This window comes from Lasioglossum baleicum, chromosome 9 (assembly GCF_051020765.1).
Source record: "Lasioglossum baleicum chromosome 9, iyLasBale1, whole genome shotgun sequence".
Lineage (NCBI taxonomy): Eukaryota > Metazoa > Arthropoda > Insecta > Hymenoptera > Halictidae > Lasioglossum > Lasioglossum baleicum.
Window position 1 is genome coordinate 5,376,228 of NC_134937.1, and position 27,678 is coordinate 5,403,905.

Here is a 27,678-nt window from a genome sequence, read left to right on the forward strand (position 1 = left end):
AAATGTATATCTCAAAAATTAAAAGAGAGAGAGAGGGAGAGAAGAGTAAAATAGGGAGGAGTGGCTGTTAAAGCACAGCAAATTCTTGAAATTGAAAATTTCAGTTTCTTCTACAAAATTAGATATCAAAGAGTGAAACAGGGAAGCTGACTGTTGGTAAGCAATAACATTTCTAGTTAATCTAAGTTGTTGCGTTACCGTCTAGGAATGAATGTTTCAGTTGCAAGATCATGCGAAACAGAGGGTCAATTTGATCCTTGGCTGCCATTCAAATCGCCGCAGCTTATTAGATTTCCACACTGCGATCATGGTGTTATAATACTGAGCGGCGAGGATGTTACTTGGAACACGATTACCGGTACCATTATTTCTCGGTGCTTTCGCCGCGATTACAGAGTTCGACGAGTTCACCTTGAAATTCCAGGAAAACTCGCAACCTCCGGCGCGGCGGTCACTGCAGAGAGCTCTGGCACTGCTCAAAGTGGTGCTCGAGTGTTCTTCGAGTTCGATCCCGGGATTAGGGTAGGCCCATGCGTAAATCTCAATGGGATCCCGGACACCATATGGCTGGTTTTAGGAGGACTGCTCTTTTCTCAACATCTGTCCACGAGTATTCGTTTACAATCTCTACGGGCCTATCGTTTCGTCGAGATTCGCCACCAACAGTAAAAAGAAGGTTCATGCCAAACATCTGACGCTCCGACCAGATGGACCCAACACGAGGTTCGCTTTTTCCAGGAGACTAGTTCTTCTTTGTAGTCTACTATTATCACAACATTGTCGAAACAATGTTATGCCATTGTTTCTCGTGTTTTGTTTTGCTTTGCTTTTGTATGAATTATTTGTATTCAACGAACATTGATTCTTTTCAAATTAGAATTCTAATTTCGGATAATTGTAACCTTCTAAAGTGCTACTGTGTAGATACGTTCGATTAGAACGAAAATGACGTTTACTTTAATGGATAAATTATAGTTTAATTATAGTCTCATTGTCTACAATCCAGGATAAGACCTCCTCAGAGTAATCATTAGACTTGCGGATCTTTATGCATTTATGAAGGAGTTTGCTGGGTGAAATATAAAACAGTAACTAATTCGAAAAATTTAAGAATATTGGAATTGTGTTTTCAATCCTCTGGTCCAAGCCTAAACAAAGTTGTGGGCTGCACTAGCAAATATTTGTCATGCAAAGTTCCATGTAAACAGTTATATGTATAGAGAAAGTAAAAATTTTAATCATTGAATTAATAAAATAAATTAAAGGATTAGTTAAAAATATAACATTAAATTGCCATCTTTAAATTATTATAAATAATAATCTTTCAGGAAGAAGTACTGATGGATAATTTTTGTTCCCATATAGAAATGCCATCCCTATCATATGTACATATATTTTCTTAAATGAAGCAAAGTTCGAACAGAGTTCCTTTAAAAACGAAACAGAACTGTTTACTTCCAGCCTGGATAGCTAGTATCGAACACTTTGCGGAACCTCCCTTATATTAAATTAATACGGGCAATCAGTTCTTTTCATCGGAAGGAATTGATATCGTGCAGAACGGGAGCACAATGGAGCCTAACTAAGTGATAGATGAGCCGCGAATAATTCGCAGCGCAGTGGATTTTCGACGAAAACGGCTAACCAGCTTGAAACGCGGCAATGATGGCGAGAGTAGCCGAGAAACAGCTCGGGAGAGGCGTGAGAGGGTAGAGAGGATGAAAATCAGAAAGAGGGATCGCACAGCGGGAAGAAGAGGGCGTTGCACGTGGTCTCGCATCTGCTTCTCCACCGAGTGACCCCGCGGCTGACCCGTTCCAAGTACCAATAATTAACTCTGCTCGTGCGCCAAATGCACACGAGCGCGCACGGGGCCAAACGCTTGCGTCATACGCCGCGCCGCGCTGCGGCCAGTGTTCCCATGAAAGAAAGGCCTGCACTGCGCATACTTGTGCAGTTAAGCGCGACAAGGGGCCACGAAGTAGACGGACAAAAGGTGGCCCGATGATTCGAACGCGCTGCGTGGCCCGAGATTGGTCATGATTACCCGCAACCACTCGCGATATTCCACCTGGTGCCTTTCCAATATTCCCGTCGACAATCGCGAATATTCGAATGGTCCCCACTCGGTATATTCAGAAGCATCTTATCCAATGACCTCTGCGGCCTCACAACATACAAATTGATACTAGACCTACTACATGGATCAAAATGTTCCTAACATTTTCTCCTAAAATTATTCGAAGTGCAGTTGTACATACACTACTGTGCAAAAGAAAGAAGCACCCAGTATGATTATAAGATTTAATGACAAACAATATCTTTATGTAGGAATTCTATTGTACAATGATTGATTTATTGCATTTAAAGTGTTAGATAATCCTTTGTAATTTCTTTTGAGCAGCAGTGTATCTCTGTAACTGTCGCATCGTCGGGTCTGCCGAGCGACAGTTCTAGTAAAGGTGCTACATATACTCCGCTACATAGAGGAGGACCGAGATTCGGCGTGCGGCAAACATCAAAAGACCCGTGCCTGTCTAGCCTTTCAGATTCAAAAATCGAACTTCCTTATTTTTGGTTTGTCGTCAATGAAACCTTTATCATCGTATCCATCTTGTTTTTTTTAATAAAAATGTCACCAAACTCGATATTACACGGCTTTACATTTGCGGTAAGTATAGTATAATTATATCATGTTTGGTGTCATTTTAATTAGAAAAACGGGATGAATATGATGGTAAAACTGTCATAAAAAGAAATGAAAAATTATTTGATACACCGGCTCCAGTGTGGGGATAAAATTTTCACAATTACGGTAGAGTCCTCTGCGATAGTTACGGAGACAGTACTGTACATTTTTTTGCGAGAAATATTTGAATAAACTTCTTTATTCGAGCACTCTGTGGCAAATTTCAAGCCTTTTTGCTCAACGAAAAATTTCGAAAAAACTTATGAACGTTCTACCTGATAGTGCACACGGCCGTGAATTTTTTTCCGATGTTTCAGCTGCAAAATCGTTGTTTAGAATAATTTAAATTCGTATGGTAGTTGCGTCTTATTATGATTATTAATGTGTACTGGTTTTTAGGGGTTGCAGTAGATTGATTTGAAAATTAATTGACTTACGAAAACAAGATAATGGGAAGAAAAAGTGAGAGTGTTTGCAGGTTGAATATAAAAATTCATAGGATTTGCAAATATCATACTATGGTGGAACTATGAGTGTATTAACATTCTGGGAAGTCGAAGATGTTCGCGGTAAAACACTTAAAATAAAAAGTAGTTTTTATCGCGCCCAACTGAATGTTATGGGTCTCTCTGATGCATAGGTAAAAATAATCTGATCAACGGAATCTACTTAACATAAGTATTACGACCGCAAAGACTTCAGCCTTGGCATTACAATTGTTTTCCCATGGACATTCTTGGTTAGATCTGATTTAATTTGTTCCTGCTTGAATACATTAGTCTGAAGTCACGTCAGAGGTGAGTCAAGCGTTTTAGGGAAAAGCATTGCGATTATGTCGAGAGATGGCACCGACGTGTTCAAAGTTACAACTAAACTGCGGATCTTTATGCAAAATAAAAATTGACCGCGTCACTTGGGAATTTTTTTCTTTCTGCAACAATTTTGCAAAGATTGAAAATTTTATATCGATATCCCCTTTTAAACTTTCTACTGTTTTAATAAAATTCTCCTACTGTAGTTTACTCTCTCTCTCTCTCTGTGTCTAGTCTACTTTCTGTCACAAACCTCAGAGCATCATATCTCCAAGTAATTGGAGTATTCAACCACAGTAATAATGAAATAAAAACAATGTTAACCACTATGTAAGTTTGTTTTTCAAAATATGTTATACTTTCAATTAATGTAGTTTAGAAGTACGCGTTGGTGGAAAGAAGTGTCTTATTGAAAATATTCACGGTATTTTTAACAATAAATATTCAGGATGATATTGATTACTAGAAGCACATAAAAATTCATCACCGAAGAAATACGTTTCCATGTGTGTTTCCTGTTTTTTAAAATTGACCTTGGAAATTTTTAATTTCCATAAAGATCCGCGCTCTATTAGTGACATTGTACACGTTTAATGGATTGTGTACAAAATCTTCAGGAGTCTGATTGCATATTATAAGACAGAGGGATTCTATTTTAAATGGTTGTAATACTTGAATCGCACACACAGAAGATTGAAATTGATTCGAACGGGGTAGACTCTCGTTTCCAGAATTGCAAGGGTGCGGGATGCACCTTCTCATTTCTCGATAATGGGGTTTTTCAGTAGTCAAAAGCACAGAAAGAGTAATCGCCCTCAAAAGTCCTATATTTACGTTTACGAGGTGTAATTTGTATTATTCGGAAGCATAAAGCTGCGCATGGAGCTATTTTCGTAAAGCAGCGACGGCTACATGCAGTCAAATAATGCGAATTACGTCTCATAAACATAAAAATATGACTTTTGAGGGCGATTGCGGCGTAGATTGATATTTTATCTACCACTTTTGACTACTGAAAAACCTCATCTTTCCATTATCGAGAAATGAGAAGGCGCATTTCGCACCCTTGCAATCCTAGAAACGAGTCTACGCCCTTAAAGCAAAAGCAAAAGCCCGCCGGGTAACACCCCCAAGGTGCCGTAACAACAGCGATCAACGGGATCGTTCACCGAAAGAATTCGAGTACCTTCGATTATTGTTCACTGTTCGATTACTGTTCTTCCATGAGCGGAATTTAAATATTCCGGTGTCGGTCTCACATGAGCGGAGGTGTCAAGCGTTCTGCATGCTTCGCGAAACAACGCTCGCGGAAAAGGAGCGGCACCTTCGGTGTTTCTGTCTTTGTCCGACAGTCTTGTCTTCGCTTGATAGTCCCGGCACGGGAGTCACGGGTCGCGCAGTAAGAATTTTTAACGAAGCCGCAGTGCCGCGGACACAATTAATTCCCGGCTGCGAGTGGTTCGTGACCGAAGCCTGACCGAAGCCGGCTTCGATTGCACTTTCATTGTCGCGATTTATTGTCCCCGGTGACCGATCGCGGAAATGAAATCGAACACGCCGAGTTATCGTACGACACCCGATCGATCGTCCGCGATCAATCCGCGTCCTGTCCGGAAATCAGATTATATTATCAGGCTGCTGGAAAATAAATGACTGCTTCTAATAACATATTGCTGCGTCGGCCAACCAAACGTCATGAGATTTCTCGTGTTTGACGTTATTTTTGCACATTTAGAATATGCAAAATATTTGCTCACAATGTATTAGAATATCTTCAAGTAAGTAAGCTTTGTATTTCTAATTGTTTTTCCCTTACAGAGTGTCGATATATAGAAATACCATTAAATATAAAAATAAATCTTTAGAGTAAAGTATGCAATAATTATCGATCGATATCTTTCTATGAGATAAAGAGAAAGCTGATAAGACTAGACTAGGCTGCAAATTTCATACGTTCATAAGAAAAATTAATAGACGAAACTGTGAAGTACTGGAAAAACTTAAGAATATTGTTATACTATTTTAATACCATTAAAATTAAATTATTAAGAGGCAAAATTCAATTTTTATTCGTTTCTGTTTTCCACAATTGACTTAGAAAATTTTCATTTTGCATAAAGATTCACCGTTTGCTGACAAAATAAAAATTGTCTGAATGAGTTGCAAGATACAACAACCACGTAGAAGCTTCTCTTTTTCTTCAATAATCTTAACAAGTAAAAAATAATACATTGACATTCCTAAATTCTTTTAATCTCTGACCTATTTTAAATTGCACCTATTCATTTTTGTCATAAACGCACAAAATCCGCAGTCTACTGATAACATACTTTATTTCCGTTCCTTTTAGATTTAACCGAGTGGTCAACTTTCAGGTTTAAAGTGTGTATACAACTATTTGGAAAACCCTGTATGTATTTTATTATTATAAAATTGCTAACGAAACATTTAACACACTATGAATACTAATAAATAATGATGTTTGTAAATCTTCGTAGAAATTGTTTTTATAATTTGAATGTGAATTACAATGTTTGTCAAACACAAGGTCGGTCATTTGTTTTCCAGCGAGTCAGCGATTTCGCTGAAGAACCTCTCATTGATAGTTCAGGGATTCGCGAGATCTAGAACCGCTCTAGAATTTCTCAGAGTAAATGATTCACGAATGACTCACCAGTCTTGTTGCTGTTGCTGCCGAAAGAATGTAGTTTTTTCCAGCCTTTCCAACCCTTTTTCCAGATCATGGCGGCCTTCGTTTTACGCTGACCGCCGGCTAATTCAGGCGTGCTGGTTTTACCCATTCCTCGCCTCAAGGACCCCAGTCCAGACCTAAGCAAAGAACAATTGGCAACATTATTTCTCTGTCTCTCCGTCTCCATTTCTGGCCACACAATTGCTACGCTGAATCAATAAACGCGACGTTGCAAAACTGTCTAATAATTCCTGCTGCTTGATGCGTAAGAGTAGCTGCAAGCAACAGGAATCATTTGAACATAAATTAAAGTCGTACATTAAATTAAATTCACAGTATTTGAGCAATAGCCTCGATATATATATCTGTGTCGAAACTTTGGGCTCTTATACGTTTTGCAGACAATGATAAAACTTCTTTGTTTTTGATGATTTTTTTAAGAAACCATTTTGTACACAACTTTTACCAACATATTTGTGACATTTCTCTGATTTAAACGATACCGAACACGACACCATTTGGATCGTATTTATTTGTTTAATTCACGATACACCAGAACCTCGATTATACGAACTAATCAGTGGAACATGAATTGTTACGCAATAATGGACCCTTCGAGTATCATCAGTTCGAATAATCGAGGTTCTACTGGATTGTCAATTGAAGAATCAAGCATGCATCAAGTAGTATCATGTTTGGTCTCAATTTAATCAGGAAAATGTGACAAATGTTTTTCTGAAAATTTCATTGGATAACAATAAAAACAAAAATGTTTTAATCCTGTATCACGTTATACATATTGGGTTGGAAAGAAAGTAATTTCGGTATTTTAAGGTGAAATGTGTGTGATGATGACCTGAAATCGCACTTGCATCAGTTTTTGCCGATTAAGACCAGAAGTTTTATGAGTGCGGAATTGTGAAGCTGCCAGAAGATGGAAAAAGATCATCGATCAAAATTTATCAAAGTTCATTGCATGAATAAAATAATTGGGTTCTATTTCACCTTAAATACTGAAATTACTTTCTTGCCAACGCAATATTACATGGCAACTGAGTTTCTAAGCCCATCAAAGGGTATATAGCCCGCATTTGCGAGAAGAAATTGTTCAGAAATATCGTGCACATGTCTTTCACATATATCGAGACATTACTCTGTACTCTTTAACACAATTTTGAATACACTGAGATTTTGAGAAACGCAAGTTATAAGCGCCAATGTAACATGCTATCTTTGACCAAGTTTAGGATTTCTTCACGAAGAAACTCAGTAAACAGTAATTTTAGTATAATTTATATTTATAGCGCACACCGTGTTCGGAAAGGCCGTTATTCCGCACACGATTCATTACCAATTAATTTTAATGATTCGTGTCTATTTACCTAACAAGTAACTTAAAGTACGCTGTGCTCCATAAAAGAAGAATTATTTATGATACAATTAATTTCTAATAAAAGTTTTATTTCTGTTACTGAATGTGCTCGTAAAAGGATGCCCATAAATTATGTCGAATCTTATGTAGCAATAATATTACATGAAACTATGTATGTTGAACGACTAAAATTCTCCACGGGCCGCTGAATCATTTTGCGTTTAACTACAAGCGTAGCAGCAATTGAACACCAGCGATTTTTCAGTCACGCAACAAATACCATCGCTATCATTCCGCGAACGGTATCTCCCTTCCGCTAACTGTCATGGGATTTTCATATCTCCTCCAGTCGTTAGAACGCTACAAAAATCGCTGTTGTGAAACTGATACCAGAGATACAAACAAAGAGAACACAACCCCTAGCAAGAAGTGTCTGATCAAAATGTATGATTTGGTCGCTGAAGGAATTACTTGTACTATTCCAAAGAGTATGAAAACTTCGAGAGACCTCAAGAGAAGATTAAATGGTCAAAGATTGTTGAAGAATTTCTTCAATCCTGGTATTGATGGACGAAGATATTTATCCTCTCTGTTATAAATGTGAAATACTTGAATTTACCCTCTGATATGTGAAATAAGCTTTATCAAGAAAGATAAAATAAAAATAATACTAAAAAATATTGAGATAACAGTATTGTGACTTTAAAGTTACAATAAGCCAAGCTATAGAAGATTAAGTTTTATGTATTCTGATTGATAGCGACTTTTCCGTTTCGTTTGCTGCATGGAAAATGTAAAGACAGGTTTTACCAATCAAATACTTGTTGCTAGGGGTGGCGGCATTAAAATTAAAGCTGGAGTTACTGTTTTTGACTCAACCTGTAACTTGCACTGGAGCTTCCACTGAAGCCACTGTCCATGTCACAGCCAACAGGCGAAAGGAGGTCGTCGGTGGGACTGACCGAAGATAACAGCTCCTCGGTGGACGCTTCCCGTTGATCCTGAGGCTCGTCTTCGTCGTTGTTATCGACCACGGTCGGCATCAACATCGCCTCCACGCTCAGGTTCAATTCCCCAAGCACACGACGATGCCGTGACTGGACTCGTCGAACCTCTTCCGCCACCAGGGACCTCCTCGAGCCATGCAACGCTCGGTGACATTGTCTGCTAATGAATTGAAGCGATTAATAGACGGAACCATTATGTTTAATCGATAAACGTATTCGGCTGATGCAAGGCCTCTGTTACTTGATCCTGTCTTGTGTGTGATCACTTGTATAGGTAACTACCTTTGCCTAGAGATCATAATTCTAAACGTCTAAATGGAATACACGTGTATCTAAATATACGTGTACTTACAATTAGTCACGTGTGCATTAATACATCCTTACTACTAGACAGCGGATCTTTATGCATTTATAGCAAAATTGAGTAGATGAAATTCAAAATTGTTGAACAATTGTAAGTTTTCTCCTTTATTAAAATCGTTAAAGGAAGAAATAACATTCTATTTGGTTTCTATCTCTTGCAATCGATGCAGACAATTTTTATTTTGCGTAATGATCCGCTGTATACTTATTACTTTTCACTGTTCTAAAAATGACACCAATTAAAATAAGGATGTATTAATGCATGGGTGAAGTATTTTGGTTCAACCCTTATGTCAATACAACAGGTTTATCAAAATAGGACTAATAAGAATTGTAAACCAGAATTGTAAAATTATGCAGTCGCGTAGCGTGTGGAAATTGTTAAAATTTATATGAAAAATAATGAGTCTGTTCGATTATTGAGAGAAAAGTTTGTTTGTCGCACTAAGATCGTACGACGTAACGCACACTTTAAGATTACTTTCTCTCACTGACATTCAGTAACATTGTAGTCGTTAAACTTCCTAGTTTCAGCATATATTTCCACGCCTTAAATGTAAATCACTTTTTTAATTATGCAAGAAAGTAGCCTATAGCAACTTTGCTAGTTGTCGACGAGGACGTTCAAACAATTTTAAAAACAAATGTAGTTGTCGCAGCTTTATGAAAATAGCTACATGCGCAGCTGTATGCTTCCTAATAATATGTACCTACAATTGGACTGGAAAAACGAGTCTAGACCCTTAAGGGTTGCATCGAATAAGTACAACTTTTTCTTAAATATCAAGGTGATTTAAGTTGTTTGAAAATTGTAACGATTCCTAGACCGTCATTGCCCAGAGGTGTGGGCAATGGTATTCGAAAATAGCCTATAACTTTCAATAAATATTTCACCCCATATTTTTATTTTATCACTAGCTGTACCCGGCCACGTGTTGCTGTGGCTCAGTTTACCATATTTTACCGTTTTGACCATATTTCTGCTTCTAACTTCTGTGAAATTGTTGGACTCTTTTTGTAGACTTTCGCACGTTAAGTAAGCCTGTTTGCCCAAAACTTATTTCCGACAAACGGTTCAAAAGTTACGGCCGAAAATACCTTAAAGCAAAACTGTCAACATTTTCGAGTTTATATCGTTTTCTGCATGACCCCTTAGATCGCGTCGAAGAAACAAGTGTCAATAAAAGTTTGAGAGAATTAAATTTCCAATTGTCAAGGTGGTCTCAGATTTTTCTTAAAACCTACCGTCGAAAAGCTACAGCTGTTTAAAAACTCGGTAAACCAAAAAGTTTCAGAAAAACGCACACTTCTTGTGTTATAACTCCTAATGTATCCAACCTACAGAATCGGATCAGGGGCCATTTCAAAGAATTTGGCGAACTGAATCCAATGGGTACTACAAATTGAATATTGGTGCTACCAGTCAAAAGTTATAAGCAAAAACGTGCCCAAAAGAGGACGAAAAAGTCGTCCCCGTCACTAATGACGTCACAACTTTTGAACGAATGGACTTTTTCGAATGCGGATTGTCCTTAAACCTTCCCGAAAAAACGCTGCGTATGATGGCTCAAACCCCAGCTTCCTACGTTCAGCCGTTTTGGAGATCTTAGATTATGAACAAACATTTACATTTTTATGTATATAGATATAATTATTGCTTAAGTGACCGGCATTGCCCCATTCTCCCCTACCTAGCCGAGACGCAATCGAAGAACCTTAGAAAATTCGTGTTGATTCATTTTAAATACCGATTCAAACAGCCAAGTGATCAAGGGGGTGTAGGTTTCTATTCACGGGCAGAGGATCGAGAGCAGAAGCAACAAGACCGCCTCTGTCGGCCGCAAGAAAAGCGTCGCATAATAATTTACCAGTGAATCGGAGTCAATTTGAATGGGTATTTATCTTGTCCCGATGAATGACTTAGGTCCCGGCCGCGAATGCGCCGCGGACAATCCACGACTGTTGTTTTCTTATTGTTCGCGACTTAATCACCGTCTCCGGGCATCCGGTGGCCGGGACGCGTCGAATCGGGCCAAGTGGCCGGGACGCGCTTGTTGTCCACTTAAAACCGCATTCACTCGCGTCGGTGAAGTTCACTTCGCGTCGGGCGAATGAACCGCGCGTATTCATCAACCATTTAGACCGAATGAAACTGTAATTCTGCACGCTATCAACCGTAAGAAGCCCGCGGGTCTCTCTCCCTTGGAAACTAACACCGTCTTCCGGTTAGGGATACACTCTCATGGGGGTACGGTCCTATACGGTTCTCTACAGGGTGTCTAGTGTAAAGGGACCGCAAGTAACATTTATCCGAAAAATTCTTACGAAAGACAGTACCTGTTTATTACTTAAGTTGAGAATATTAATCCTTCGATATTCCAACTCAATGAAAATTGCATGTGATCAAGGATGTGCCATTTATTATTTAACTTATCCTGTGTGTAAGCTGAACAGTGTGAACTTTTCTATAATGAACACGTTTGTCGGTGATCTTTTGTCATTTCGTTTTATAATGTCTTAAGTAGTTAGCGAATTTTATGCATTTATAATAAAAGTGAGTAGATCAAATGCAAAATGGATGAAACATTGAAAGAGTTTATCACAATTATTCAGAAAAGAAACAAATGTTTATACATAGCTTCTGTGTCCTGGTTTTAATACAGACAATTTTTATTTTGAATAAAAATCCGCAGAGACGTCATTGCACATCTAAGGGCTAATCAAAAAAAGAAAAGAAAGTCTCTGAGAAAAGACTGCACGATTAAAAAATTAAATGAGAAATTTATTTAGACAATCGTCCAAATAAAAGTTTCTTTTGATACTTCTTGGTAAAAAAATTGGAAGATGTAAATAAAAATAATGTCTCACAGGGAAATTCCGATGACTAGAAAAAGATTCTTGGGTTAATCCGTTAAGGGGGTAGACAATCACGGGGTTTTTCAGTAGTCAAAAACGCTAGATAAAAGATCGATCTAGGGCGCTATCCCCCTAAAAAGTCCTATTTTTTCGTTTATGAGGCGTAATTTGCATTATTCGGCAGCATATAGATATGAAAATAGCTACAAGCGCAGTTGTATGCTTCCGGATAATGATCGATCTTTTATCTAGCGTTTTTGACTACTGAAAAACCCCGTGTTTGTATTATCGAGAAATGAGAAGGCGAATACCGCACCCTTGTAATCCTGGAAACGAGTCTACCGCGTTAAGATAGAAATCATCTTCGACAGTTGACGAATATTTCGACGAATATCATAACACAAAAGTTTTTAATGTTTTTATTGGTTTCTTACTTGATCTCGGAGATCTCCTCGTAGATATTCTCTTCCGTCCCGTATCTGGTCATGTACGTGTGCCTCTTGAACGTTTCCGGGCATAGTGGTTGTTGCTGTTGCGGCGGGACTCGGCCCAGGCCCACTTCCGCCGGATACGTACCATGCAGTCTGCTTGGTCCGGGGTTGTAGTAAGCGTACGAATAATCCTGAAGGGGATGTTGGTGAGAAGAGCTCGTCATGGCCGAAGTGACCGAAGTATCCACCAGTGCTGCGCAGGGCATCTACAAAAGACATTTACAATAGAAATATTTAATATTTGTTCACTTCTATGACGTAGACAATTTTTCTAATAATTACTCAATTTAGGATTAACTTTCCAGAGGCGACGCGTGTGTACCGTACTGACTCTGACGAATATGAGCATTAACACTAAACCTACCGAGCCTTAAAAGTAACTGGTACATGTTCCCTGATAAAAATCGACAAGATTGATTTTACTTAGACTTTGAGCAGCTCCTATCGTAATATGTGCTCCACTAAAAATATCTATACAATCATTTCTTATGAAATTATTTTTATTATATCAATAATCGTAAAATAAAAAATCTGGAACCGGTAATTCTGACCGGTGATGGTAGGTTTAGTGTTAATAGAAATACGTATTTGATATTTACTGACTTTTATACCGTAAAAAATTATTCAACTTAAGATTAACTCTTCAGGGATGACGTGTGTAAATTATATCGACTCTGACGAATACGATTTTAAATAAATTTCTAATTCACTCCAGTTTGTTGCAATTCAGGTAAGAAATTTTTATTTTGCATAAAGATCCGCAGTCTAATGATCACTCTAATTAAATAGGACGCGGTATAGAATTTTATGAATGCAGATTTGACGAAACAAAAATTGTAGATCTTGTCAAAGGAATTTCCGAGTTGCGAATTAGGTTTAGATTTGTACCTGACTGTGAGGAGGTGGATAAGGTGGAGGCGGTGGAAACTCCAGGTTGACTCTTCGCGGTGTCGAGACACCCGACGCCATTCCTGGTCCTCCTAAAGACGAAGCCATGATGCATCGTTCTTCTGCTAGTCAATCATGCTCTTCTTTCTCATTGTTCCTCCAGTACCCTGAAAAAATTGCAAACGTTTATTATTAACGCTGACTACAAAGAAGAATTTTTCGATTTCACTACCCTTTTGTATGATGGATTACACCACTTTTATTGTTTCATGCTTCATTTGTTTTAGGTACTTCAGTACTCTATAGTACATATTGTAAATACGTTTACTCGTAATTATGCTATGAAAGCTTAACCCTCATACGCTGTCCAGATTTTCTATTCTATTCGAAATTTTCTATTCATCTACAATTGTTTTGTGATTATATATTTGTTCAAAATATGAGATTACACACAAATAAAACACATAAGGTAAAATTGAAGTGTAAAATGGAAATAGATCGAAATTACAAGGACAGTATTTCGTGCAAATATTTCTGAAAAGCATTTGATAGTTAAAATAATTTACAGAATGCGGATTTTCTGTATCTTTGACAAGAATGAATACCTACAATTTGAAACAGTGAAATAATTAAAAGAAGTAGAGCGCTTTGATATATTATTATCCAGCTACTAAAACTATTATAGATAAAAGAAAGAAAATCCTAATTAACTTAAGAATTTTGCAACAGGTGCAAACCATTTTTGTTCTGCATGAAGAACTGAAGGCTATTGCATAGTTAATTTATTCGCAATCATTTCATACAATTCTCTATCACCTAAAAAGGAACAAAATGAAGAGACTGTCCAGCAAACGAAATGATCTTCAGGATGCACCATTTACAATCCCGAAGACCCGACTGTTTCTCGGAATAAAAAGACACGGTCACAATTATTGTGCAACGCATCGGAGGTACAGACGGAAACTGTGTTTTATGAACTGATAATGCTATAATTCTGGGGGAATCGTATCGATCGAGGTCACAGCTGATCTTCCTTTCAAAGAATCTCACCGACGCGATGCGACGCGCGTAACCAGGCGTGTCGTGCTTTGATCACCGCGCGCGATCTACACGATTTTTAACGGGAAAGGTATCATTAGGCTCTCACGCCCGAGCGGTTTGTCCCCGCTTAAGAATTTATCACTTGCCGCAAATAAAAGAGTCGGACCGAGTAACACGAAACTTTATGTATGTCCGGCAAAAGAGACCACGTAACGTGACAACCATGATTTCAATGATGCGATAGAAAATATCGAAGGATCCGGATAATTGGGATCGCGATGCAACAAAGAAACGCTAAAGAAATCAAAACGAATTAAGAAATTGACCCTTTGCACTACTATTTATTTTGTGGTTATGATGATTGCAAATTTTTCAACGTTCAGAATTTCATAGAAAAAAGAGAAAGTTTATATTCCTTGTATACCTATGTTTTCTCCAGAGGTTATTATATTGACTACAAACAAAATAGAATTTTCGTTTAACAATAGAAGTTTCATTTCGGTTTAAAGGAAATTAATAACTTGCATATATTTATTAGTAGGGGGCAAGTAGTTAAACTCCTAAAAGGTTATATAACATAAATAGATTCAAAAAGCAATCGTTTTCAATTGGAATCTATTGTGTATTATACTACAATAGGTATTGTACTATCATGTATAGACTGCGGACCTTTATGCATTTATTGAATAAAATATAGAATAAAACGTGTACAGTGGATGTAAAAAGTATTCGTACGCCCTTTCAAATAGAATAACTTTTTTGTAATTGTACCAAACGACCTGATTTTTTACAATCAATTAGAAGCATTGGTTTACGAAATGATATGCAAAAAAGATTTTCCAAAAATTATAATTTACAAGGTTACATGCAAAAATAAAAAAGGCATTTTGTAAAATTATTTTATTTGGGACCTTAAAGAAAATTTAGAATACATGTTTTGCAGATCTATAGTAGTTACACACATGCTGAAAATTTCATCAAAATCGATTAACATACACACGAGCTACAAGCGGTTAAAAATGGTAAAAATCGTTTATGCTTAAAATTCACAGAATCGTACATCTTTCAATAGGTGTCGTTTTTCCCTGCGTCAACCGATTTCGATTAAATTTTCCATATGTGTATAACTAACATAGATCTACATTTTGCATAAATCAATGCTTCTAATTGATTATATAAAATCAGGTCGTTTGGTACAATTTAAAAAAGTTATTCTATTTTAAAGGGCGTACAAATACTTTTTACATTCACTGTATATGAATAAAAGTCGATAATGCTTTTACTTAATTTTTGCCAGGAAGAATCTTTTAATCGACGAAATGATATAATTCCTTTATTTTAATTTTCATTAAATTGGACATAAAAATGGGAATTTACAGAACGATCCGCAGTCTAATCATGTTCAGTCAACCCATCGAATGTAAGTACATACATATCATGTATTGTACTGTACCTATTCTGTAGATGTACCCCAAAATGAATTTAAATAAAAGTGCAAATAAAAATCTATAGACAAGTTATTAACCCCTTGCCGTATTTTAACGAGTCACGCTCGTCATGAAGATTTTAAAGAAAGTCTAACAAATATGAATGTTACGCCTTTCTTTTTGAATGAAATAAAATTTGATTCGTTTTTAATCAACATAAATTTAAAGCATTAAAATAAATCTAGTCATACAAAAAATATAAATTTTCTTTTCTCTTCTACGACATTTTTCTATCATATTTATTCGGCTTTGTTTAAAATCTTCATGACGAGCGTGATTCGTTAAAATACGGCAAGGGGAAAGAACTTTCTTCAGCAGGAGAATGGTCGTATGATGTTTAAAAAATTAGATAAAAGGAACGTAAAGTCTACGGAAAATGGTAGCGGAAGCTTTCCACGGTGTCCCATTACGTTGAGGAGCGAGACGAAAGAGGGAAACGGTGTAACGTTGGCGAATGTAAGATAGGATCAGGTGCTCGAGAGTAAAAAGATCGCAGGTGTGAGACGCGATCCGCCAACGATTGAGATTCAAAACGCAGTGTGTAATTCGCGAACACCATATACGCCGCTCAACGACGTGTATAATCTGCACCGGGTGTGAGATCCAGCTAACAAGATAAATATCGTGTTATACGTGACGCCCGCATTTATCCATGTTCCCTCGTGTGTTACAATAACAATGGAAATTAATCTGTTTATCGATGAAGACGACGATGCCCCGCGGATCGGCTGACAACCGTATCAAATGTTATTCGCGAAATCAGCAGATGATGCAAATGGATCGACGATTACTTGGAAGATGAATTATGAGTTGGCTACGATTCTTCGTGTAGGTTTAGATCGCTGTCTAATAATGATTATTTTATGGTTTCCAGTAATTTTTTCCGCAATTTTCTTATGTTCCTTTTGAAAAACTATAAAACCGCTTCGAATTAGGAGGTAATTTAATTTTGATTTACATTTGCGGTTTAAAAATATGGATCAGATGCGTTTAGACTGAAAACTTCAAATTTATTCAACGACATATTAAAGTTTGATTATTCATATAAGGAAGTGTAACATTGACTTTGAAAAATTAAGTGATACATATTTGTATAATTTGTTAGATAAACAAAAAATGACTGATAAGAAGACTGCGAATATACATACACTGTAATATTACAATGTGTACCATAATAGACTACAATATACTATAATATAATAAAATACATATAGTATAATATGTATACCAAAATATACAAGAATATACTATTATTTAGCAAGAAAGAAATTTCGGTATTTGAATGTGAAATAGAACCTAATTCTTTTTATTCGTGCAATTAACTTTTATAAATAAGATATTTTCCCTTTTGTTCGATGATCTTTTGCAAAAAAGAATAAATAACAAAATATTTTATTGATTTAAGTTCATCATTTGAATAAAGAAAATCGGTTTTATTTTACCTTAAAATACCGAAATTACTTTCTTGCCAACCCAATACATACTGTGATATACCAAAATATGCTACATACAATTTATGTATTAAAATATAATACAATATTCTAGAATACACTATAATATACTAAAACATAGTATAATATACAAGAAAATATTTTATATTATACTAAAATAATATACAAGAATTTTGCTTTTGTAAAATTAAATGATATTTCTATAATTTGTTAGTTAGACAAGGAATTACTGATAAGTAAACTGTAGATTTTATACGTTTATGATAAAAATGGGTGAGTAAATTTTGAAATGGTGAAAAGATTAAAAGAGGTATGTACGTACATAAGGATATGAATATACATTACATACTTTCAACTAATTAAAGCTATTGATGAAGAAAAGAGATTTCTTTTTGGACTCCTGTATTTTGTGATTGATTAGGAACTATTGAAGATGAAAGTATATCTCGAACGATGAAAATAATGTTTGAAAAAATTAAAATATTAAAAAGTGAAGTTTTAAACATATAATGTATGTTACTTCTGAATTGAACCTTAGACATTCAAATTTGTAAAGTATGCAGATTGCATAAAGAAGAAAACGAAGCCATAGAACATCGCAGACTGAGATGTAAAAAGCTGAAAGTAGAAAAAAGACGAACGGAGACGGTGCTTGAAGAGAGATAAAGGAGAGGCTGAATGAGCGGGAAAAAAGGAGGTGGCAGAACGTGAAGAAGACCAGTGAAAGGAAAGCTGAGAAAGAAATGAGAGGAATGAGAGCAAAAGAAAAGCAACGAAAGCACGCTGTGAAGACAGTACAAAGGCTAGTGGAATAAGAAAGTCATAAAGTTAGTTAATTAGCACCAGATTTACAGAGCACTATAAGCCATCATTTCACGTTATTTCATAAAGGGAACAAGAATGTACTAAATCAAACTTTTTACAATTGTTATTGTAATATGCAGTTGATTCAAAGAGTATTTGAACACTAAATTTCCGATTCTCGAGAAATTATCGATTTTTGAATTATGATAATTTCTTTTAAAAAATGGTGCATGCATACAGAGTGATTCTGGTAAATGGAGCAGGCTACTGTTCTTTTTTTAAGTAAAAATTATATGGTGTAATACGTCCTAAATTCCAATGACCTTATTTTTTATGTGGATGCACTGATGTACCCTTCATATGCAATTGCACTTTATTCTTTAATACAACCCAATTGTTTTGTTGAACCAATTGATCCCTTCCATTATTCTGTGTATAAAAGTTCCCAAATCTCAGAATCACCCTGTATATCTGGACTCATTTTCTAGTTTTAGGCCTCTGCTTTTGCCATCTATCGGTTGTTTTTATTTCAGATATTTTTTCATGATACAGTGAAATGATATACTGTGAAATTAAAGACGCTTTTCTAGTAAAGTGTTAAAATGAAGTACGATCGAAGCTTGCTACCGCAGTAATCGGTACAGTTACCCTATAGACTTGTAAAGTTTCATTAAAATCGAAGGAAGATGGTTGCACAACACCCTCGTACGATCACGTGCACGGGACATCGGCCGTCAAAGTGTGCTCTACTTGAGTGGGTTAAGAAAAAGGGGGAAACAGATCAATCTATACCAATAAACGAAACGATGCCGTGGGTGATGATATTGACCCTAAGTCTTGCAAAAGCTTGCAGAATCGTAACGGGGCTGTATCCGCGGAAACGAGCTCCAAGTTCAGTCTGTGTGGGAGGTGCATGGGAATGCAGTCGGCAGAGACAAGCCAGACCGGGCTTCCTTCGCATGATAAACGACCAGTGTCTATCTTCACCTGCCCACGTAACGTTAATGCAGTCAATTACCGACTAAAGTGATTCGGCCGAAGCCATAATTCTTTTTCGATCGAGCACGCCGATCGAAATTACCGACATCGGACGGCGATTACGCGCCCGCGCGCAAATATGTTACATGCATGGAAAACTGGGGGTCCGGCGATGTGCGAACTTGCTTGAAACTGCAAGTTCCAGCAAGAGTTATCTTGGTCTTTTCGCATTTACGAAGTATCCTACTACAAGGTTCTTTCGAAGAAAATTCTGTATTAATTTTCTCACGTACCTTTAAGTATTAATAGTTTAAGACTAGATAATGCAAATGTTCTAGAGAAGTTAAAGAAACTTGATATTTATAATTATCGTACAATGCAATAGCGAAAGTTAGAAGATTTCAAAAAAATCTTGGAGATACGTTCACACGTCGCTAAAAGCTACAACGTATCCAAATTTGAATAAAATCCAAAATGGTATTCCGGAAATTGTTCGATTTCGCGTGATAGGAGCCAACAAATTGTGTCGCGTTTGGATTTATTTTAATCAGGAGAATGTCACAAGTATGTTGGCAAAAGTTTCATAAAAAAGTAATAAAACAAAGAAGTTTTATCATTGGAGTAGTACTGTCTCACGTAGTCGTGGGGTGGCCACTCAAGAAGAACGATCTTCTATATAATATGCAAAACTTCATGGGTGTAGCTTAAACGTGTATGTACAAGTAATTGTGCGAGGCTGCATAAGGATATGTTATCTGGCCCACATTAACATACAGTAAGTGATCAAATTGCTACAGCCACCGTACGAAAACCAGATTCCTTATCCACATGACGAGGAATATAACTGCAATGTTGCAAAATCTGCATTCACAATTCCCAAACTTGAATCCTTCATAAAAGAAGATTAAGAATTTGCGTTCACTATTGTTTTAAGGTAAAATTGTCAATCTATGCGATTTATACAAACAATTCGATCGATCACATATACAGTTCGGAAAATGGAAACAGCCTTTAACACATACATATTCCCTTATAAAAATGACAAGATTGATTTTATTTAGACTTTGTGCGGTTCCTATTATAATACGTGCTCTACTAAAGATATTTATACAATCAATTCTTATAATATCATTTTTATTATTTCAATAGTTGTAAAATAATAAATCTGGAACCGGTCATTTTGACCGGTGGTGGTAGGGTTAGTGTTAACCCTCCGACGGCTGTGCCCGAGTCTATTTTAACCGGGAACATTCAAATTGTCATTTAAGTACTCGATTTTGTGGCAATTAAACTAACTGAATAGCTGTTTCATTGAGGATATCGGAAAGACTACTGTGTCTACACGAGATATCATAAAAAGTGAATTTTTAAAAATGATTAAAAACAGCTGTGAACGGTCCTAAGCATTGACAATTATATAGCTATAAAAATCGTCCGTTGTCCGAGGGTTAATCTACCTCTTTTAAAATTTTCTATGATTTAAATAACGAAAGGGATCTCAGAGACGGTAATAGTAATTTAACCCTTAGCACTCGAGTGGTGACTCAGGGAGTCACTCAGGGAGTCACCACTACAAATTGCTATACCATTATCTAAAATATTATTTGGGCTATTAAATGTGTTGGTATCTAATCAATTATTAAACATTTAGGTATTGAACGAGGTGTTGTATCAATATCATATCCACAAAATGAAAAAGTGATGTAAAAAGGAATTATTCAAAGTCGGAAGAAATGTTTAATTTTCGAGTTAGAATAGCTCCGAGTTAAAAATTGTGTAACATCTCCGAAAGTCATGAATCTTTTCCGATCATCGAAATGCAAATAAATATTCCTTTTTTGGTTGAAGAATCCCTCAACGATCGACTGGCTTTCATCACCATGGGGTACAGGCAAGGGAAACCATAGACACTTGAGGGTGTCGTAAATTAAACCTTTCTTGGAACGGACTCGAAGGCTAGCAAGGGCCAGTGACTGTTTTGGCAACCGCAACGCGGCATTTGTTCATAGGATCTACAGGGTGGTCCGTGCAGTTTCTGCAGGTCATAACTCCATTGCAGCAGACTTAAAAGCGAGAAAAAGACGAATGGTTCAAGAAATATTAATTTTGTAAGGCTATATATCTTTCTCGAGGGCAACAACGCACAATTGTTCCACAGAAAATATTAGATACAGTTATGAACAAATATTGTCACAGATATTATAGCTTAGCCTTTAATTACACTTTTGAAAGCTATTATGTCTATAACTAATATTACATATATGTACAACATAGACTACGGATCTTCATGCAAAATAAATTATGCAAATATAACAAATTTATCATACAAGGTTGTCCCATTTGAAATTCTCGGGGCAAGTATCTCGAAAAATATTGATGACGAAACAATATATTTTAAATCTAAATACATGTGGAAGTTGTACCGTTTCGCGAGAAGCACATTATGCTGTTATTTATTCAACCTTGAGATGACCTTGGAAAAGTCATTATTGTAGTGACAGCTGCTTTCTTCAAATATCCATAACTTTGTTATTCTCACGAATTTAAACGAATCTATTCAAAAAGGAAAAATCGATATTTTCAAGGTTCTAGACGAAAAGATCCCCGCGAAACAATACATCGGATTGTATGGTATGCTGATGTGAGAGCACCCATAATAAAACTTTCCTTTCCGTTACTTTTCTCTTCTCCCGTCCCTCCAATGTTCCCGTGCAGTAATTGCAATTCAAAAGTAATAAGAGCAATATACGTAGGTACACCAGGGTTAAGCAACATGGGTGGGAGAGAGAGAGAAACGGTTCAGATAGTCGAGCGTTCCCGTTGAAAGCTAGTCCTTAAAAAGATTAACATGGCCGACTGAACGCGTAACGAAGCATGAACCAATGAACGTCGCTATATTTTACATATAATATAATCTAATCTTCACGACCTCACACTAACGACAATAATCGTTTTTTTTTAGTCTACGTATTATTGTCTCACATTTCTAAGTATTAGATGATTGTAGAAGTTCGTGTCCGATTTTCATGGATGTTGCAAACTGTACTGCATGGCGGAGTGTAAAAAGAATTATATATAATAGATATGTAGGTAATATCATATATATAATAAATATCTCTCAGATGATTGCATAAGTTCGTGACCGATTAGAAAATAAAATTCAATGGTTGAATTTTAAAGATTGGTTAAAGATTTGGTTAAGGATTGGTTAAATTAAAATTAAAAAATGGTTAAACTTTCTACAATTAGAAAAGAATGGTGACTGTATGTATAATTGATTAATAAAGCTGCATTCTTTAAAATTTAACTATTGAATTTTGTTTTTAAATCGTGCACGAACTTATGCAATCATCTAATATACATATTCTACAATTAGAAAAGTATGGTGACTATTTGTATAATCGATTAATAAAGCTGCATTCTTTAAGATTTAACCATTGAATTTTATTATCAAATCGGACACAAACTTACGCAATCATCTGATACAAAAATTCATTAGACATTTTCCACAATAGAATTGAATCGGTGGAATACGAAACAGTAAAACATCAGAAGAATTTCAAAATACTGTCACCTTATATTTAATTTATTAGATCTACGTTAAATAATTGATTTCTCTAAGAGACAAAGAAAATTGGAATCGACAGTGCATAGCCACATAAATATTCAATTTGCTTACCATCTGCATTGCGTGGACTATCCATAGTTCAATCTAATATTCAAATCTTCTATTTGAATGTCCTATGAGCCTAGCGTAGTTTCGCCAATTATTGCGTCAGATATTCGACCATTTTCACTAACTTTTACCAGAACGGTGAGAAACGTGACGTCACAAAGTACGTTACTCAATTTTGACGCGGATAATACAATTTCACGGAGGAATTCACCACTTCCGGCCGGCGTCGTTCAGACTTGATGAACAATTTACTGGAATTGTGCTGTCGAGAACCTCGTTTCGCGACTTTTGACGGTTCGCGATGTCTCTGGAAGAGACGTTCGTGTTCCCGTGGGAACTCGTTAAACTGGCACACTCCAACGATCGGATCTGAATTTGTAAATATTTCCGATAACATCAACACGGTTTGTATTCACCTGGCCCCAATGATGATATCGCGAAGTACCGCGAGTATCAACAATTTCATTCAATATTTCGCGGTTCCAGCTGCCGTTGGTTTACACTCGGTGTTTACACGGGCAACGCGAGGGAAAATCGGAGAATAGAGCTATTTAAATGGGATCCCTATGCGGATACGTTTATGGGTCTCGATATCTCAAAGAACTTGTATTTGTTTATCGACAATTTCCTGTAATACCATATGTTTGAATATTAATCATTGATCCCATTTGACCCGATTATTTTTCAAAACTATAAAATCACATGTAACATGGAAAATATGTGGAAAATGTATGTACATGGCCATTTTAGTTGACAAGATTGTGACTCATAATAAATCAATCTTTTCATTATACAGCTTAAAAAAGATTTCGCTAGAAAATTATACGAAGAATTTAAATGGTATTTAATGGGCCAACGAAGAAAATTAAACGTCATAATCTGGAAAATTCCGTGACGAATTGATTCATGAACACAGTAAATCATTTTCCAAAAGGTTTGCTCATTATCCCTAGTTACTTAAATAAAATTTAGAATAATTTTCGTGAAGAAAAGCACTCAATCAAGCAGTGAGATTCGGTCATTAAAAGAATACATAGTAGTGATTAATCAAATTGCGTCATCCTGCGAAAATTGATTATACATTATATTACATTTACACATTACAACCTTGGTGCTTTGTAATCGATTATTTTTAGATATTATCAAATAGTAACATTCATTTCTTCTGAGTCAACAGTTGTCCTCAATATTTAACCGTAAGACTACACGCAACTTTGCAAATGAACGAAGAATTTCTTTTTCTCATAGCAAATTGTTAATGGCGTAGCCTGAATGAACACAGTTGCGAAAGAAATCATCAGGTAAAGAGAGTTAACAGTTCTTCGTAATCTGATGCAACAATATTGTAGTAACGCAGATGATTGATGCTCGTGTGAAAACTAAACCATGAACATTAACATTTTTAAAATTCTTTTATTTCCTACTGAACATACTGTACCAAATGATACAACGAAAATTACTGTCGTAGTTTATTTTTAGCAAAAAAGTTCTTTTCTTCTTATCGTTGTGTTGCAACCCAGGTATATGGGCGTATTCGTATAAAAAATGTGGACGAATTTGCAATTACAATAGCTTTATTTGAAAAAGCAAAAGAGAATATTCTCATTACAATATATTTGAACTAATAAATATTACAAAACTATAACGTGAAACACACTGCTTTTTAATATTACAATTTCGTTACTGTGGAACGTGTATGTTTTTATTTTTATACTTGTTCGAAGAAGATGTTTATTGTGTATTTCTGTATAATTCGATTAAATTGATTTCATAGAAGCTGAAGATGTGTATAAGAATGCAAAATAGCGTTCATTGTCAGAGAACCGAAATTTAAATACCCTTCCAGGTTTATGCTCTCAACACCAACACGCAGTATGGGACAAACTATTTTGCATACAATAATTGAATAAAATAATCTTGTTCACCTTTCTTGCAAGGATACAGTAACACGTCACTCGACTCTTGACCTTATACCGCCTAGCGTCGAATTTTCAGTGAGACGATGCTAATCTAGTGACCTTTGTTTTTAATTATATTTTTCATGATACTTTTACCAACACACTCGTGACACATTTCTGGTTAAAAGGAGACCAAACACGATACAATTTGGGTCATATTTAATTGGTTAAATCACGTTACAGTAGAACCTCGATTATCCGTACTAGTGGAGCACGGGTGTTCAGACAACAGAACCATTCAGATAAAAGTTACATAGCGACAGTATTAGATTACATATTTACTGATTGAATATCCTCTGAACTGTGTCAAGTTCGGTCTCATTTTAATCAGTAAAATGTGGCAAATACATATCGTTGATTCATAAGAAAAGTGACACAAGTCAAAATATATTTTTAAAACAAGTATAATAATAAATATATAAATTGTGGTGTGCTTTTTTTACAACTAATGTACATGACAATTAACCCAGTATCTAAATAACACCAAATTTTTTTATATTTCTAAGTTGGTTATACATATACGATAAGAAATGAAAATTTTTTTTGAATGAACGATGTGTCTCAAATAAGTCTAGTGGAAAAATAATTAAAAACAAAACAGTTTTGTCATTGGGTTAGCGTAATAAGGACAAATTTTTCACAGATATCGTATATTTATATGTACAATATAATATGGAACCATTACTATGTTCCTATGTGCGTCATGGTAGCTCAGAGCCATGTCAATATCACTGGGACGGACTACAAAGGCGGTTGTCGTTCGCCGTGGCCGAAAACACAAGGTTCTTCGAACTGAAATATCGTTTCCGGTATGCCCTGTCCGGGCCACGAATATACGCGCATATTTTCGACGGACGCCGGGTAAGTATTTTTGGCCGTGGTCCAACAACTGGCTAAACGATAGGAAGAAGAAGGGCCCCTAGCCTCTCGATGATGTTGATTCCCTCCGTGTACGTGACACCGAAAATATACTTCTGGACCGCGTTACGACTTCCACGAGTGCGGGAAAAGCACCGTTGTGCCTCTCTAATCCGCTGTCGGGAAGCCTCTTACGCTTTTACGCCGGCTTTGCATTGGCCCCTATTCCGTTTCATCCCGATTCAAGCGGAAAGGGAGCGAGTCAAGCAGAATAACCGTGTCCAATTTGGTGGGACCGACTTTCAAAGCACGTGCTCTCTACCCGGTCAATTAGTCGCCTCTATTCAGCCAATTATTTCGCCATATTATTTCGAGGACTTGGAGATCGAAGAAAAAACACAATGATTAGAGGGAGTTACCCTAAAGCCGGACGGTACCTAATGCCGGACAGTTGCTATATCTAGTGATAGGATTGGTATCGATACTATCGGTGATACTCGATACAATCAGACACCAAAGTACTCAGTAGGAAGTATCGATGCATATCGAAATATCAGGCATTATCAATACAGAGTCTTCTTCATTCGATACCAATTCAATACTCCACTAAAGCCAAAACGAAAGTATCGATACGTGGTTCATACTTGCAGGAATATTAATACCTGTTTAATACCGATTTGATATCTACATAATGATAGATACAATAATGATAGCATAGAGTTAACGAAACTATCGATACCTGTTTGGTACCCATCTGATACCTACTACTACTACTAGTATGTATTTAGCGCGCGAACATATTAATAGATACATACACGTCTTGATGCTTCTACGAAAGAATCGGATGTAATTTACGAAAACATTAGTTTCTACTAATTATGATTATATTAATATGTTATAATATACTGTAATCATATGATACTTAAACAATATATGTATGTACAGTCAAACCTCAAAAAAATACTCACAAACTTCATAAATAGCTACAGTGGGTGTACAAAGTATTCGTACATCTTTTAAGAACTAATAACTTCTTTATAATTATACCAAACGATCTGAATTTTTATAATCAATTAGAAGCATTGGTTTACGAAATGATATGCGAAAAAGATTTTCCAAAAATTATAATTTACAAGGTTACATGCAGAAATAAAAAAGGCAATTTTTAAAACTTTTTTATTTGAGCCCTTAATGAAAATTTAAAATATACATTTTGTAGATCTGTGTTAGTTATACACATGCTGTAAATTTCATCGAAATCGATTAACATACATACGAGCTACAAGCGGTTAAAAATTGTGAAAATCGAAGTTTTACACGACTTTTGATCAGTTTCTGTTTAAAATTCACAGAATCGTTCATCTTTCCATGCGTGTCGTTTTTTCCTGCGTCAACTGATTTCGATGAAATTTTCTGTATGTGTATAACTAACATAGATCTACAAAATATATATTTTAAACTTTTATTAAGGGCCCAAAGAAAAAAGTTCTAAAAAATGGCTTTTTTATTTTTGCATTTAACCTTGTAAATTACAATTATTTGGAAAATCTTTTTCGCATATCATTTTGTAAACCAATGCTTCTAATTGATTATAAAAAAGCATGTCTTTGGTACAATTATAAACAAGTTATTAGTTCTTAAAAGGTGTACGAATACTTTGCACACCCACTGTATAAGAAGAAAGAAATTGTTTCGATAATATCTCGTTAATTATTAGGGTTAGGACATATGAAGGTCAACACTTTCATACTCAGAATTTGATACTCTATCGATCTATGGCATTCTATGGTATAAAATATAGGACATTCCATTTGAAAAAATCAAGGTGACCATGGAATGTCCTCTACCACTCCACCCACAAGAAAACAATTAAGACTACGTAATGTAGCCCATCATACCAAACAACTTTTGTAGGAACACTTTTTTGATAACGACAACGTCTTCCGAGATATCCTACTGATCTGAGCTGATATTCATATACACACCGCATAAAAAAAAAACGCGTAGAAAAAAACCGCACAAAAACTGGTTTAACTGTAATGAGTTTTTGTAGAGTGTTATCAATTTGTTACTGTGATAATTATTTAATTGAATCAGGATACAAACTTGTATCGTTCCACAACAATTTAGTACAGATGAATATTAACATATTATGTACCGATGATTACTACATAATTTTGGAAAATTGATCATTCATAGTTAAGAAGGTTTTAAAGATCTTTTAATTAGCGGTGGCAATTTTAATCGTGAGTCAA

At 35.9% G+C, this 27,678-nt stretch overlaps 1 protein-coding gene across 4 annotated transcripts in view; it reads right to left on the bottom strand.

Annotated features, from left to right (window-relative positions):
* The window catches only part of LOC143212089 (rho guanine nucleotide exchange factor 10), a 122,551-nt gene that overhangs the window by 88,406 nt on the left and 6,467 nt on the right, over positions 1 to 27,678 (bottom strand). For 2 of the 4 annotated variants that reach the window (XR_013009606.1, XM_076430420.1), the window contains exons 2-5: positions 13,171 to 13,337; positions 12,226 to 12,488; positions 8,445 to 8,732; positions 6,176 to 6,330 (exon numbers count right to left, since the gene is read on the bottom strand). Coding sequence is in view for 3 of the 4 variants with exons in the window: in XM_076430420.1 (XP_076286535.1) it covers positions 6,176 to 6,330; positions 8,445 to 8,732; positions 12,226 to 12,488; positions 13,171 to 13,278 (814 nt within the window). In the remaining variant the exon portion in view is untranslated. Of the gene's footprint in view, positions 1 to 6,175; positions 6,331 to 8,444; positions 8,733 to 12,225; positions 12,489 to 13,170; positions 13,338 to 27,678 lie in introns of those variants that run through there. The other 2 variants (XM_076430421.1, XM_076430422.1) reach the window with 2 other exon arrangements.